Raw genomic sequence first — 16,396 nt, 5'->3', positions numbered from 1 at the left:
ATTGTTTCTATTTCCTTGGTGTTAGTTGTGATCTCTCCCCTTTCATTCATAATTTTATTAATTCAGGTCCTTTCTCTTTGCTTTTGGATAAGTCTGGCCAGTGGTTTATCGATCTTATTAGTTCTTTCAAAGAACCAGCTTCTAGTTTCGTTGATCTACTCTACTGTATTTCTGGTTTCTGTTTCATTGATTTCTGCTCAAATCTTCATTATTTCTCTTTTGCTTGGCTTAGGCTTTATTTATTGTCCTTTCTCCAGTTCTTTACGGTGTAAAGTTACCTTTTGTATTTGGGATTTTTCTTTTTTCTTTTTTTTTGAGTGAGGCTTCCCCCTTAGGACTGCCTTTATAGTATCCCATAGGTTTTGGACCGATGTATTTTCATTTTCATTGGTTTTCATGAATTGTTTAAGTTCTTCAGTTTCCTGGTTGACCCAAACATTCTTAAGCAGGATGGTCTGAGTTCAAAGCATTGTGGTCTGAGAATATGCAGGGAATAATCTCAGTCTTTTGGTATTAGTTGAGACCTGATTTGTGATCCATTTTGTGGTCTATTCTGGAGAAAGTTCCACGTGCATTCGAGAGGAATGAGTATTCTGTTGTTTTAGGGTGGAATGTTCTTTTTTTTTTTTAAAGATTTTTTATTTTATTATTTGACAGAGATAGAGACAGCCAGCAAGAGAGGGAACACAAGCAGGGGGAGTGGGAGAGGAAGAAGCAGGCTCATAGTGGGGGAGCCTGATGTGGGGCTCGATCCCATAACGCCGGGATCACGCCCTGAGCCGAAGGCAGACGCTTAACCGCTGTGCCACCCAGGCGCCCCTAGGGTGGAATGTTCTGTATGTATCTATGAGGTCCATCTTGTCCAGTGTGTCATTCAAAACACTTATTTTTTTGTTGATTTTCTTCTTAGATGATCTGTTTGTTTCTGAGAGTGGAGTGTTGAGGTCTCCTGCTGTTAAAAGTATTATTATTACCAATATGTTTATTTTGGTTTACAGTTGGCTTATGTAATTGGCTGCTCCCATGTTGGAGGCGTAGATATTTACAATTGTTAGGTCTTCTTTTTGGGTAGACCCTTTAAGAATGATATAGTGTTCTTCTGTATCTCTTCCTACAGTCTTTACCTTAAAATCGAAATTGTCTGATACGAGGTCACATATTCTTTCAGTTTCTGCCGTTCTTGGAAGCCTCTTGTCTCTCCATGCATTCTGAGTGACAGCCTTGCTGGATAAAGTATCCTTGGCTGCATGTTCTTCTCGTTTGATACCCTGAATATGTCTTGCCAGGTCTCTGTGGACAGGTCTGACGTTATTCTGATGTTCCTCCCTCTGTATGTAAGAAATCTCATCCCCCTCGCCGCTTTCAGGATTGTTTCCTTGGATCTAAGATTTGCGAATTATACTATTATGTGTCAGGGCATCTGTCTGTTCTCATTGATCTTGGGAGGTTCCTCTCTGCCTCTTGGACGTGCATGCTTGTTTCCTTCCCCAGATGAGGGAAGTTCTCAGCTACGATTTGCTCAGATATATCTTCGAGACCTCTCTCTGTCTCCACCTCCTCAAGGATCCCAATAATTCTGACATTGGAACGTTTCATTGCGTCATTTATCTCTCTCAGTCTAATCCCTTGGGGTTTAATCTGTTTTTTCCCATGCCTCCTTGGGTTCCTTCTTTTCTATCATCTTATCTTCTAGCTCACTAATTTGTTGTTCTTCCTTGTTCACCCTGGCATTCAGAGTATCCTTTTGGACTGCATTTCATTGATAGCATTTATAAGTTCGGCCTGATTAGATCTCATTTCTGACCTTAGAGATTCTATATGGTCGCTGATATTTTTCTCAAGCCAAGATATCACCTTGATAGTTGTTACTCTGAAGTCAGAAATATCTGACATCGTGTTTATATCCATATCCATTAGGTTTGTGGCAGAGGCCACAGTCTCTGTTTCTTTCCTTTGTTGGGAGTTCCTTCTCTTAGTCATTCTGTTGAGGGGTGGTTGAGGGAATGTACAGAGTCCAAAGTATTAACCGTGACCCAAATAAGATGCACCTGTTTTATAGGGACCTTATGGTTGTCAGCCTCTTGTTCTTCCAGCCTGTCTTCTGGGGGAGGGGACTGCCACATGTTACTCAGGCAACCCTGTTTGGGCAGAGTTGCCCTGCCCTTTGTTGGGTGGGCCGGGCTGGTCAGTGAAAACCATTTTTGGGGGGCTTTTGGTCTCTGGCGGCTTTCCCTGGTTGGTTTCCCTGTCTCTTCCGAGAGTCAGAGCCGAAGTGACTAAAGTCTTTTCCCTGCTGCTACCGGTCTGCGAGTCTATGCCCTGTCCCCAGCATGGGATGCTTTTGTGCTCTGGTGTTATATCACCTTCCCTTTGCCAGCATATGGTGGTCCTCCCCCTTCTGTTTATTTTCTGATACCTGTGCACAGAATCTCAGAATCTACGACTCCCAGCTTCATACCTCGAGACCGTCAGAGATATTCTGTTTGTAGAGATCGAGATACATATTTTTACATCTCAGGCAGATTTCATGGGTGTTCAGAATGGTTTGGTAGCTATCCAGCCAAATTCAGGGGACCGGTTAAAATAGAGTCCCCTACTTCTCTGCCATCTTTTTCCTCATCCCCAAGCCATTGTTTCCTGATAAGATACCCATTTGCATGATAAATGTTTCTCCATCCCCTCACTTTTTTTTGTTTTTTTTTTTTAATATCTGTTCATTTATTTTACAGAGAGAAAGACAGAGAGATAGGATGGGTGGCCAGGAGGGGCAGTGGGAGAGAATCCCAAGCAGGTTCCATGCTGAGTGTGGAGCCTGATGTGGGTCTTGATCCCAGGACCCTGGGATCATGACCTGAGCCGAAACCAAGAGTCAGACGCTCAACAGACAATGCCACCCAGGTTCCCCTCCATTCCCTCACTGTCAGTCTGTAGGTGTTCTTAGGTCTAAAATGAATTTCTTGTATGTGGCATATAGATGAGTCTGGTTTTTTTTCATTTCATCACCCTATGTCTTTTGATTGGAATCTTTAGTCCATTTCCATTCAAAGTAGTTATTGATAGATATGTATTTATTGCCGTTTTATTCCTTGTTTTGTGGTTGTTTCTGGAGATTTTCCCTGATCCTTTCTTCTCTTTCTTTCATGGTTTGCTGGTTTTCTTTAATGATATATTTGGATTTCTTTCTCTTTATTCCTTGCATATTAGTGGTTTTTGATTTGTGGTTACTATTTGGTGTGTATATAACATCTGCATACAGCAGGCTATATTAATTTGATGGTTGTTTACGTTTTAACCCATTCTTTACTCCTCTCCTCCCCAAGTTTTAGGTATATTCTGTCCTGTTTCATATCCTTTTATTTTATGAATTCATTGACTGAGTTTTTACAGAAACATTCATTTTTACTGCTTTGGTGTTTCCTACTTTCATACTGTCATTTTCATCTTCCCTTTCCACTCAGAGTCCCCTTTAATATTTCTTGTAGGTCTGGTTTAGTGGTCACGGACTCCTTTAGCTTTTTGTCTGGGAAACTCTAATCTCTCCTTCTATTCTTAATGATAGCCTTGCTGGATAGATTATTCTTAGCTGCCCGTTCTGTACTTTTCCCGTTCTGTACTTTTAGTATGTCGTTCCACTCCCTTCTGGCTTGCAAAGTTTCTGTTGAAGAATCTCCTGCTAGCCTTCTGGGTTTTCCCTTATAAGTTAATGACTTCTTTTTTCTTGCTGCTTTTAATATTTTTTCTTTATTACCGTATTTTGCAAATTTAATTAAGCATGTCTTGGTGTCGATCTGCTTTTGTTGATTTTGATGGGGGTTCTCTGTGCCTCCTGGATCTGCATATCTGCTTCCTTCCCCAGAGTAGGGAAGTTTTCATCTGTTAATGTCTTGAAATAAATTATCTGACCCATTTTCCTCTCCTTCCGGGACTCCTATAATATGATTGTTATTACGTTTGATGGGGTCACTGTTTCCCTAAGTTTATTCTTGTTTTACATATTTTTTTTCCCTCTCTTTTGTTCAGCTTGATTATTTTCCATTACTGTCTTCTGGGTCATTAATGTGTTCCTCTGCTTCTTTCAGCCTGCTGTTCATTCTATCAAGCATGCTTCTCATTTCGTTTTTTTAAGCCCTTTATCTCTTTGTTATTCCTTATCTGTGTTAATGGTCTCACTGATGCTCTCCATTCTTTTCTCAAGTCAAGTGAGTGTCCTTATGATCATTGCTTTAAATTCTCCATCAGTGACTGGTGTTTATGCTGAGGAGTCACAAAGGGAAATGGTGCTAGCCAGTTCCTTTATTCTTTTTTTTTTTTTAAAGATTTTATTTATTTATTTGACAGAGATAGAGACAGCCAGCGAGAGAGGGAACACAAGCAGGGGGAGTGGGAGAGGAAGAAGCAGGCTCACAGCAGAAGAGCCTGATGTGGGGCTCGATCCCATAATGCCGGGATCACGCCCTGAGCCGAAGGCAGATGCTTAACCGCTGTGCCACCCAGGCGCCCCTAGCCAGTTCCTTTATTCTTGGGGGGGTCTCTGATGGCTGTGTCTCTGAGGCACGCTCCAAGATGAGCAGTAACCTTCCCACTGTGTGCCCCGGGTGCTCTTCAGATTGCTGTTTCCATGTTATATGTCTGCGGGCTGTTTGCCCTGCCTTTTCTCCCATAGCAACCCCAGTGTCCTCTGAGGTCTCCCAGAGCCAAGCACACTGACCAGGCTTTAAGCTCCACTGGTTGCAAGAACTCACGAAATTCAGGCCCTCTTGCTTTCCAAGCCAAATGCTATGAGGATTTGTTTTCCCCATATGCTCCCCTGTGTGTTGGTCTGTTTCTCCCCCTTCTCAGCGACTGCAGCTCCCTCCCCACCAGAGTGCCCACCATCTCTTTCCCAAACCATGTATCTGCATTTCCTATCTTCTTCAGTGTTGCCTCTTCTCTACCTTTAGTTGTAGAGTTTGTTTTACCAGTCTTCAGATCGATTTCTGGGGTATTTAGGATGATTTAGTAGTTATTTTTTTGAATTCATGGAATGAGGTGGGCCTTTGGGCCTCTTACTCCACCACCATCTTCCCCCAGGATTTTGAGTTTTTCATTTGTATTATTTTTAACTTCTGTTCATGCTTCTGATGGCTAATATATCACCATAATATTTAATATTTAGCTCTTTTGATAATAACTTCCTTCAACTTTGTGTTACAACAGAAAAAGTCTTTCACTGGGAGTCAGGGAGATGCAAGTGTTTGCTGCTAAGTGGTTCTTGCAGGTGATTAAATAAATGGTACAGTTTTGTCCAACTGTAAATATTCTATGATTATCATCAAAGTTGACTATCTATAATAGCTACTTTGTTAAGGAGAGGATCCCCCTTCTCCCATTTTTTTTTCATATTTCAAAACTATGTGTAGTTTATATTCCTGAAATTAATACTTAAGGATTATTTTCTTAATTATTTTATTTTAGTGACTTAATGTTCTTAATTCTGAATTATAAGTTTCATTTAATTTCCTAACTAGGAATTTCACTTGCTTCCCTAGCCATACCCAGCAAACGAGAATTCCAGACTTGCCTCCGAGAAGGTGGATGACTACGAACACGCAGCAGAATACATGAAGAGCAGTCACGTGAGGTTGCCTTTGGTAAGTTTCATGTGTAGCATGTTTTCTAGAAAATGAAAAAAAAGCTTATGTTATGTGGAAACTTATGAAATCATTTCATCGGTTTACAAATCAGATACATGTTAGTCTGTTTCCCCTTTTTAGAACCATAGACTAGAAGATCAAATGTTTTAATAGCGAGAATGGAATGCAATAAGGATGGGGAGAAAGTTACAAGCGTGGTTGGAGAGTTCCTTGCTATATCATTATATCTTAACCTAGGCACTCCTGACTTAACTGTGTTCCGTAGATAAAATTCACGGGCTCAACGTACATGGAGAAAAATTACATTTCCATTTTCACTGACTTCCTTGTGGAAGTTCACACTTCCTTTAATTAAGAATGCAGTGGTACCACAATGGTATTAGATATAGCTGTGACTTTGTTATCAATAGAAATTACAGATTTGCATAACACATTTCTGCTGACATCTTAGACTATCATTTACATTCATCACTTCTTCAAAATTACATTAGTTACTCTATCTTGTTAGTGCATGTGCAAAGCAGCATATAGATGACTGTATCAACATGTTTTTTAGTATTTGGTAAGTATTTTAAACATAATTTATTTCCTTTGAGTGGTAACAGATTCTGTGATTCCTTTGTAAAAACACAAAAATCTTATTCCCTCCTATAATGCTATTGGATGTTTCAAGATAGGCTTTTTTATTTTTCCAATTTCCAAGTTAAAAATATAAGATAGATGCTTTTTCCAATTACACACATGTACAGATACACTCTTTACACAATTCACCCTTTGGTTGAGAATCAGTGGTTTAGAGAATTAGGCAGAAGGGCAAAATTCAGAGCATGACATTAAAGTCTCATTGATTGCTTTTACGTATGTAGGTCACAATAGTATTAACAATAAATTTTGTGTGTAGTTGACCTTTGAACAGTGTGGGGGTGACTCCTCATGCAGTCAAAAGTAAACATATATAAAATCTTCAGGAAAAAAAAAAACCGGTTAAGCGTCTGCCTTCGGCTCAGGGCGTGATCCCGGCGTTATGGGATCGAGCCCCACATCAGGCTCCTCCGCTATGAGCCTGCTTCTTCCTCTCCCACTCCCCCTGCTTGTGTTCCCTCTCTCGCTGTCTGTCTCTGTCTCTGTCGAATAAATAAATAAAATCTTTAAAAAAAAAAAAAGTAAGCATATAACTTTGGACTCCCTGAAAGCTTAATTACTAATAGCCAACTGTTGACCAGAAGAAGTCTTCTGATTACATTATCAGTTAATTAATACATATTTTGTATGTTATATGTATTACATACTGTATTCTTACAAAAATGTAAGTTAGAGAAATGTTACTAAGAAAATCATAAGGAAGAGAAAACACATTTACAGTATTGTATTTGTTGAAAAAAATACACATATAAGTATACCTGCACAGTTCAAACCTGGTGTTGTTCAAGGGTCAAGTTATATATATAGTAAAGTAGGGGTATTTGGGCACTTTTGTCCAATATTGAAAAGTATGCATTTATGTATTTCCATATTCAATCTAAAATGTTCTGTTTTGTTTTGTTTGTTTTTACTTTCAGGGAACCTTGAGTAAGTCAGAGTGGGAAGCCACAAGTGAGTATATCATCAGTATAGATTTATTGACATTTTCAAAGATCGTTTCAGAGTGATCGTTAAAATTTGAAAACTTTGGAACTTTTCCGACACGCGTTAGGATGTATGTGTTTATGTTTACGTAGAATCTCTATGTATGTCTAATGCCCTCTTTCTTGCACAGCTATTTAGTGCCAAGAGAAAATATATGCAGAATGTTCCTTAATATAAACTTTCACAAGCATTCTTAAACATTTTCATTGCCTACTCATTACTACATAGCCATCTGTATTTGCTATCTTTACCTCAGATTTCTGTTAGAAATTTTGGCTTATAGAACACTACCATGTATTTTGTTTTTAGCCACTCTGATGTTGACAACAAAGGCATAATTAATAAGTACTACAACATTTAGTGAAGCAGCAAGGAGCAGGATATTTTAGAGGGGTGTGTGATTGGAAAGAGCCTGGTACAGAGACGTTCTGAAGTGAGGTGCCTGTCTTTGGAAGAGAAGTCAGAGGCCTGGCAAATCTTGAAGTCCGTGGATGTTGAGGAAGTGAAAGCCCAGATCCTCAGTGTTAAGATGATGATAGTACCCCTATATGGCTGCCCTGAGGACATGAAAGGTAGTTCCCCCTGTTCATTTAAGTGTTTGTTGATTATGTTGAAGGCATAAGTGGTAATCAGACAATCCATTTGATAAGTGTTGAGTATTGACTTTTGTAAAGTTCTGTGAAAGGGCTTTGGGGGATAAAAAAAAAAATAAACAGTTGTAATCTCTACTTTCCAGATGTATACTGTCTAATGGAAGAAACAGACACAAATAAATGCAGTACTAGGCAAACTTTTAAGTGCTGAAGTTTCTATAATGGGGAAAAAAGATGAAGGAGAGCCTAAAGAAAAGTAGTAAAATCTGGAAAATAATAATAGTTGATAAAATTGAGTATTTAACGTGTGCTCAAGCATGACTGGAGACTTTTCATATGTTGTAACTTATTTAATCCTCACAACTTTAGGGGTAGACTACTTTTTCTAATACCTCCTTTTCACAGGTAAGAAAGCACTTTAGTAACTTGTCTGAGGTCACAGAGCTAACCCAGGTGATTCATACTTGTAACCGTGGCCTCATGTGTAAAGGATTGTTCTTAGGACTTGCCGAATTGGAGAGAGAGGAAAAGGAAAGAACACAAATAAAACCAACATGTTGAGCCCATCTGTCTCAGAATATTGCTACCCTTAGTGGAAATGGGATTAGAGGACCAACAGACTGGGAAATGTGTGCCTAAACCTGTACATTTCATTACTTTTCCTAGAGTGGAGTTGGGGTCAGTTATCTTAGATAGCCTTCCAGTCCCAAAGTATGATGTAAGGAAAACAACTTTGGTCACAGGTAGTGATGGTGGTACTACCTGTAGTTTAGAACCTTAGTGTGGGCCTTAGTGATAGCATCCAGATGATGATTTAGATGCCCCCAGACCGTGGAGGGAGATGGGTTAGAGACGTGAAAAGCAATAGGAAAGGAACAGTGGTCACATTGCAGCCAGGATCTAGCATGTCCGGATCAGTGTGTTCTTTGATGAATTACACTATTCTAAATTGGAGGGCTCTGTGGACTGGAGAGTATCTTGCCTGGTGTCAGAATCTAATAAATTCAAGAAGCTATACTTCAAACTCCTACTGGTCTGATCATTAAGCTCCTATTGCCAGAACCTGCTGCTCCTCTAGAAGATTCTTTAAATGTGAAAGGAAAGTAGAGAATTGTTGCTGATTTGCTTCTAGAAGTGGTCCAAGATTTCTTTAAATCCCAATTGATATGCCTGCATGGAAGGCATTTTATATACGTGAGACTTTCAGAATGTTTGAGTTAGAAAGGAAAGAAAGTTAATATATTGCTGATCTGAATTCAAACACTGCATCTTCGTGGTTTTAAATGACCCTAGATTTAGGGCAGGTGAGGACTTCTGGGTTGTTTGCAGTAGGTACCGATGTGTTTGGGGTGGGTTTGGCAATTAGACTGCAGAAGGATCGCTTGGAGTGCGGGCCAAACTAAATAATGCTGGCTGCTCCTAAGTCTTGTAGCATACTCGTGAATGTCTTGGACTGCTTTGCTTTCTTGCCTTCTAGAAGAATCAGCCGTGTTGCTATCACCCTGACTGTTCTCTGTCCTTCTATCTACTGCCAACAATGTTTCATTTCTCCTAAAAGAAATTGGGAACTAGTAGGTAAGGAACAGAGAATAGCATTACCAAAGTAGCATTTTGGAAGGACCGGTGTGATACTCCTGGACAGGTTGAGGGAAAAGCTAGAGGATTGGGAGGTTTTTACATGGTCTGCAGTTATCCATGTCTACCCTGTTCAGAAGTTAACTCAGGAAGAGAGGACACCAAGGTAGATGGCCTCCTATCGTGACTTGCTGACTGAATGTCCTGGTGTAGACACTGTACATCCTTGTGATGTTTTGAGGATTTGTCATTTTTTCAGGTGTTTGCTTACCATAAAATCTATTCGTATCTCATTAGAAGATGTAATAGGTTTGAACTTCAGTGATGCAGAACAAGGAACCACAGATGCACTTAGATGTCTTGAGTGAACACATGCCAAAGCGGGAAATCATATTTAAGGGAGAGTATTCTTGGGACTGGAATATCACTGTTGGGGCCGGATAAATATCTAAGCATCAATTGTCATGTAGCTTTTGGCACACTTTCCTTATCATTCCCTACAATACAACAATTGGATAATTGGATGAGTTTTAACTTGTACGTTATATGTGTTCCTTATAATTCTTACTAGTTTCCCCCTCCCCGAATAGAAAATCTAGATAACCAATGCCAGAGGTAATCATGGGAGTGCAGTTATCCTACCTGGCCTGCTCCAGATGAAAAGAATTAAACGATTTTTTAGTTTTAATTTTCTTTTCCTTTATACTTTTAAATTTTCTTATCTCCAGCAGTTTTTAGAGATTTTTAGAGCTGTTAAATTGTTTTTCTCAAGAGCTGTAATATCACTGAGTATTACAGTAAGTGGATATGTGTTTTCAGGTAAACAGCTATGACCCCATATCTGCAAAAGTGTGACTCAAAATAATTGAGGACTCTTAGAAATAATGGGATTTTTCCCTTCAGAAGCTTGACAATTTTCACCAAATTACAAACAGGACTGAAATTGTTCTGTTTAGCCAATGGATATGAGAAACCAAACTCTAATTTTTATTATTTTCTTTTTAGGTATTTACTTGGTTTTTGCATTTGAGAAGCAGCAGTGAGCACGTATGCAGTAGCACCAGGACAGCTATGGCCTGTCCTGTACAGGTTTGAATGATCCGTCCTAGATTTGACAACTTTCTGTTTGTTTGTTTTAATTATTCTAAATGTGCAGGATGCTGCCGGAAACTCCAGTGTATAAATTCAACATTTGCTGTCTGTGACAGATGAACTTTTGTGTGTGTATATAAGAATGAGTTGGGACCTTTGTCTTTAAAAATCTATTTTTAAGTAATGTCTAAGAATTCCATTTGCCTCACTATTCCTTAGCACGTAGAAATTACAGTATGACTTGTTAGAGCTACTGAACTCTTTCCACAGTGCTCTGATCTGTTCAATGTTTGTTTACAGTATTAAATTCATTGCAGTTGTAGAATTGATATGGGAGCATACTGGTTTGTGGGGTTTCTGCTTGTTTCTGTAGTTTTGTTACATGGTGTTTTTCAAGATTAAATGGATTGTGTTCTGTACAATCGAATGTGTTCAATATATATTGCTAAAGTCGTAAGTTTAAAACAAAATTTTAGATGGTCATGAAAGTTATTTACCTAGAATTTTAGCCAGTTACTACATTTCAGTATGAATACTAACTACTTTATTTGCTAATATGATCTAATTCTGGAACTGGTTAGAATGTTTTATATGCCAGCATATAAATTGTTTTGGATTTTAGGGGCTTTATCTTAAGAATTTCCTTCCGTAGCAATTAATGTTTCTAGTTATCAAGAATGTAATTAGATTTCCCTTTCTTCATTGAACAAAAATGCCATCGTTGTTTTTCCACGATTTAATGGAAATCCGTTCCACGTGAACCTGTTGTACGTTTTCTTCAGATATACGTATGGAATTGCACAGGAGGATGTGACTAAAGGAAGCCGAAAAGCAGACTTCAGATGAATTCTCTTTGGTGTTAGATTTAGCTTACCGGCACTGTGTGCTCTGTAGGTCCGTTACTCCCCTTCAGCCCCAAGAGAAGCAGTACCTGGTCTTCTATTGCACCATACTTTGTGCAGTAGGAGCCAGCATCCCATCACCACTCAGAATTTGTATTTGCCATTTCAGAACTGTTAACCGTTTTCAGCCCTGGCTTCTTGTTTGACTCCTCTTCAAAACTGACACCTAGGTAAACTGTTGTCCTTACTTTACTGTTTAAAAAACTTGCCAGTGTTTAACAGGTGTAGTGAAAAACTTAACAAAGAACGAAACAGAGCAATTATTGCGTATTCTTCTAAAAATCATTTATTTAATGCATGGATTTAAAATACATTACTTTCTATAACTATCCAGAGTACTTGTTTAAAACGTGAGGTTTCTTAATTTGTTTATATATGTTGATTATTCATGGTGTTTAGAGTAACAGACCTTTTAACGAGAGAACATGGGTCACCTAATTTGTTTCTTGTGCAATTTGTCGATCTCCAAGCTGTTACCAGTTTACAAAAATTAAGTCTTTTTGCCTTAGTGGTGGTTTGCCATAAGTCATTTGGGGAAATAAATAATATTTCTGACCATGGTGGCTGCCATTAGCTAACAAAGGTTTGGTGATGGTGCTGGGAGGTGGGGATGGTGAGCTCTTAGTGTTGCAGGTTCATTTTAATTCTGGGGGAAGTTCCAGAAAGTATTTTGATAGTTTGATAGAGGATGTGGCTGCTTTATTATTTCCTATCATCATTTTCATTTCCTTAGCTAATTTTAAGCAAGTAATAAAACATCTTTAGACTCTTGCCCTTTCCACCCCATGGATGATTTGTGGGAGAGAAGGATCCCCTGAAGAATGGAGTGAATGGTGGTAATACAAAGCAGAAAAGGAAGGTGGAGTCCCCCGGGGCCTTCACTGAAGGGGTAGAAAGGAGTAAAGGAAACCCAAGTGGATTGAGCCAATGTCTTCGCTTGGAGCGAGCAAGCTGTTGTGTGTACAGGAGGCCCATGGAGCCACACCCAGAGGATGCAGAGTTCTGGTGTTCCCCTTGTGTTCGAGCTTTATTTTTCTCTTGGCCGCTTCTGCTCTTCACTCTTCTCCCTGACACCTTCCTGCTGCAGCTAAGTGTCTGGGCAGTGACTCAGGAAGAACTTTTAGGAAGAGGTGGATCCTGGCCATCACCAAGGTAAAAGCTGGGAGGACAGCCCCCCACCACCACACCCATAGTCTGAATGTTTGGGAGTTTTCCATTCAAAACTTGTAACTATTATGAAGGGGGCATGGTTCTTCACTATCAGGTCAGTGATGTGAACTTTGTGGGAGTGATTACAGGCACTCCAGTTTGTCCTCCGAGGATGAAAGTGAAATGAAGATCAAGCCAGCCATTTGTGGAGAGGACACAACCTGCAGATTGGGAGGATTGGTCTGGTAACATGCCTGGATTGTGGTATAACAAAGAATGCTCAAGTTGAATTCTTTGGGCCTAGAATACACTAAAGGATAGTCACTGTGTAGCCATCATGTTCAGGGAGACAAAGTGGCTATTTCCAGGGGGAGGTGTCCTAACCTGCACACTGCAGCTGTCTGTGGGTAATGACTGCTCTTCCAGTGCCCACTGAGCCTCTGGTTCCAGTGTGACTTCCCAAAGAAATTTGCCTTCAGGGAGAGAAAGCATTGATTAGAGACTTTGACTTCTATTAACTAATGTGCGTCATGACTGAAAGGTAGATTACCAGTACAGAGTTTCCTAGCCTACCCTGTCTCTGAATTTGAAAATTGAGGAAATGTGATTGCTACCTAAATTCATGTTAGTAGCATTAATAGGGCATCAGAGGTGTGCCAAGTGATGGGGTTTGGGGCAGTGTGCAGTGTTGGTCAGCAGTGGAGAGGTAGAAAAGGGATTGTCAGCTATCAGAGGTCCAGATCTCCAGTCACATTAGCTCTTGTGGGGATGTGTTCTTCAGCCTGTCTTAGCTTATCGATATTATATTATTTTGTTAAGTCTTCAAGTATCTTAGTGAAGATGTGGTTTCTTGTGTAGGTCTGCCAGTGTGAATATTCTAGCTACTGAATATTTTTCATTGTTGATAAACGACTTTGTGTTGCCTACTTCAGGCTTTGTATGTATTGTGAGCCAGTTACTGCCAAGGTCTCTGGGTCTTCAAAGTAAGGCCAGATCCAGGGACCAGGGCCCTATAATAATTGTATCAAAATGCCTGTGGTATTTACTGGCCCTTTGGTCAAATAGGAAGCATAGGTATATGATGTCACCACCTCCCTAGATGCTGTTATGTCAAGTACTACGTAACTGGTAAGTTTCTTCATTTCTCACCCTCTCACAGAGCAACGTTCCTGATTGCTTGAAGGCTGTCAGTGCAGTGGCTCTTACACTTATCTATTTAGTGATGCATGTGACTTGGCTGGGGGACAGCCACCCCTCCTCCCCTTCTCAATTTCTCCTCTCTCCCATGTAATCCTGAAACATGGGTGCCTACTCCTCACTGCAATACTAAGCAAGTGTGGGACACCCAAGAGTGCCCTCCTCAGTTTGGGGAGACTTTTGGGTTAGCCCCAAAGCCCTCTGCTCCCTAAATTTATCCTGGGCCATGCTTCCTTGGGGACAGCATACCTTGGATAAAGCCAGGTTGACAACATTTATTAAGCTCCTTCCTTAGGTCAGTTACTTTTCTAAATCTTTTTATTTTGATCCTTAGAACTATATGAGCTAAGCACTGTTATCCCTGTTTTAATAATGGAACTGAGGCACAGAGAGAGTACAGAGTTGCCCAAGCAGGGCCAAGATTTGAATACCCATATCCCTCAAGTCAGGCCTGCAATCCAATCTCATGTTATACAGCTCAAAGGGTATTATATCCAGATGACTTCTCTCCCATTCACTACCCACAACTTCAAATGTTAACTGGTTGGTGCTCCAACCTTTTGGTTCAAACTTTTGATACTTATTTTGAGGCACCTGCATAGCTCATTTGTTTAAGTGCCTGCCTTTGGCTCAGGTCATGGTCCTGGAGTCCTGGGATTGAGACCCCTGTTGGGCTCTGTGCTCAGACCCCCAACCCCCCATCCTGCTTGTGTGCATGCATGCTCTCTCTCTCAAATAAAATCTTACACACACACACACACAAACCTTTGGTACTTACTTAAGTGTCCCCTGAGAGGAGCATTTATCCTGCGTGAGAGACTTTGGGGCAGAAAGAGCAGAAGGGCATTTGAGTGTACTTAGGGCCCGAGGGTAAAAAGTGAGTAATCAACAGGCAGGAGGGCAAAGATAGACTTGAACTTCACATTTTCATATACCTGCTCCTTTAGCAAACAGTCCTGTAGCAAATCTAGTTTAGTCTGCATCTTAGGGGGTGGGTGATAGTTCTTTTCCCACTCTCACCATATGGACATAGCAACACGTGGGAGCACAAGTGTGAGTATAGCCAAAGGGAGGGGGAAGGAGAAGGAATCATTTCTTCAGTCTGAGTTGATTACCCAGACAGAGGCAAATCATTTTGTTTTAACCTTTAATACACAGGTCTTTGGTTTTTAACAAGTGGAACACAAATACAATCATCACTTCAATCAGCAAACTATTACCACCACCCTAGAAGCCCCTCTCATGTTCCCTTCCAGTTACTACCTCCCCAAGAGTAACCACTGACTTCTAAGAACATAGATTAGTTTTGTCGGTTTTTGGACATGATACAAATGGAATCAAATAGTATGTATTCTCTTGTATTTGGCTCGTTTGCTGTACATTATGTTTGTAGGATTTTTGTTGCATGTATTTGTACGTGGTTCCTTCTCATGGCTGTATAGTATTCCTTTGCATAAATAAACCATATATTTATCACATGGATGTTTTGTTCATTCCCAGTTTGGGAACTATTATTAACAGTACTGCCTCAAATACTCCAGTACATGAATTTTGGTACACATAGGTATTCATTTCTGCCTAGCAATGGAATTGCACAGTCACAGTATGTACATACGTTCAGCTTTCCTGGATACTGCCAGTTTTCCAAAGTTCCAATTGCCCTACCCTCAGTAGTGTCTTGTCTTTTTTCATTTTATTCTGGCAGACATGTAGTGGTACCTCACTGTGGCTTTAGATTTCATTTTACTGATTATTAATGTGATCGAGCACTTTACATATGATTATTGCCTTTTGACTGTCCTCTTGTTATGTGTCTGTTCAGTTTCTTTTGGATGGACTATCTTTTGTATTGACTTGTGGTTTTCAAAAATATATTGATTCTGGATGCATTTCATTTATTGAAGTATTGTGAGAATGTATTGAAGTGTGTGTGTGTGTGTGTGTGTGTGTGTGAAAAAGAAGCTCTTAATTTTATATATAGTATATCAATGTTCTTTTGCATAGTTGACATGTTTTGCTTAAGAAATGTGTGTCTGGATGGCAAGTTAGGATGGCGGAGGAGTAGGGGACTCCTTTTTCAGCCAGTCCCCTGAGGCGAGTTGGATAGGTACCAGAACATCCTGAACATCCACAGAATCAGCCTGAGACACAGGAAGATACACCTGGATCTCTACAAACGAACATCTCCAGCGCTGAGTATTGAGGTACGAAGCGGGGAGCCGTGAGTCCGCGCACAGATATCGGAAGATAAACGGAAGGGGGAGGGAGCCGCTGCGTTTGGGCGCCGGGAAGCAGTAGCCACCTGCACGGGGGAGCGGGCGGACTCGTGGACTGGCACCCGCGAGAGAGCAGACTGAGACCGTGAGCTGGGGAACACGCGCCACCAGACTGAAACGGAGCTCTGGTGCGCTCACTGGGACCAGACTGAGACTGGGAGCGCGCGGGGGCGGCTGGCAGCTGGTGGTGTTAGAAACACAAAGGACAGAGACGCGCTGGCCCAGGAAGTGAGGGCTGGGATGCTGGGTGAGGGGCGCACATCCCAGGATGCTGCAGGGTTGAGCAGCACCAACAGAAACAGAGTTAAAGTGGCCAGAACATCAGTGGAGAACGGTCGGCGATCCCTCTGTTC

At 40.7% G+C, this 16,396-nt stretch overlaps 1 protein-coding gene across 2 annotated transcripts in view; it reads left to right on the top strand.

Annotated features, from left to right (window-relative positions):
• RNMT (RNA guanine-7 methyltransferase) overlaps positions 1–15,245 on the top strand; it is a 40,939-nt gene extending 25,694 nt beyond the window's left edge. The window contains exons 9-11 of one of the 2 annotated variants that reach the window (XM_026486319.4): positions 5,529–5,630; positions 7,193–7,226; positions 10,433–15,245. In XM_026486319.4, coding sequence (XP_026342104.1) covers positions 5,529–5,630; positions 7,193–7,226; positions 10,433–10,470 — 174 coding nt within the window. In that variant the 3' untranslated portion in view covers positions 10,471–15,245. Of the gene's footprint in view, positions 1–5,528; positions 5,631–7,192 lie in introns of both variants that reach the window. The other variant, XM_057305851.1, reaches the window with a different exon arrangement.
• The last annotated feature ends 1,151 nt before the right edge of the window (positions 15,246–16,396 follow it).

Source organism: Ursus arctos, unplaced genomic scaffold, assembly GCF_023065955.2.
Source record: "Ursus arctos isolate Adak ecotype North America unplaced genomic scaffold, UrsArc2.0 scaffold_34, whole genome shotgun sequence".
NCBI classification, from domain to species: Eukaryota; Metazoa; Chordata; class Mammalia; order Carnivora; family Ursidae; genus Ursus; species Ursus arctos.
The sequence above is the reverse complement of the archived record's forward strand: the minus strand, read 5'-3'. Positions and strand labels throughout refer to the sequence as shown.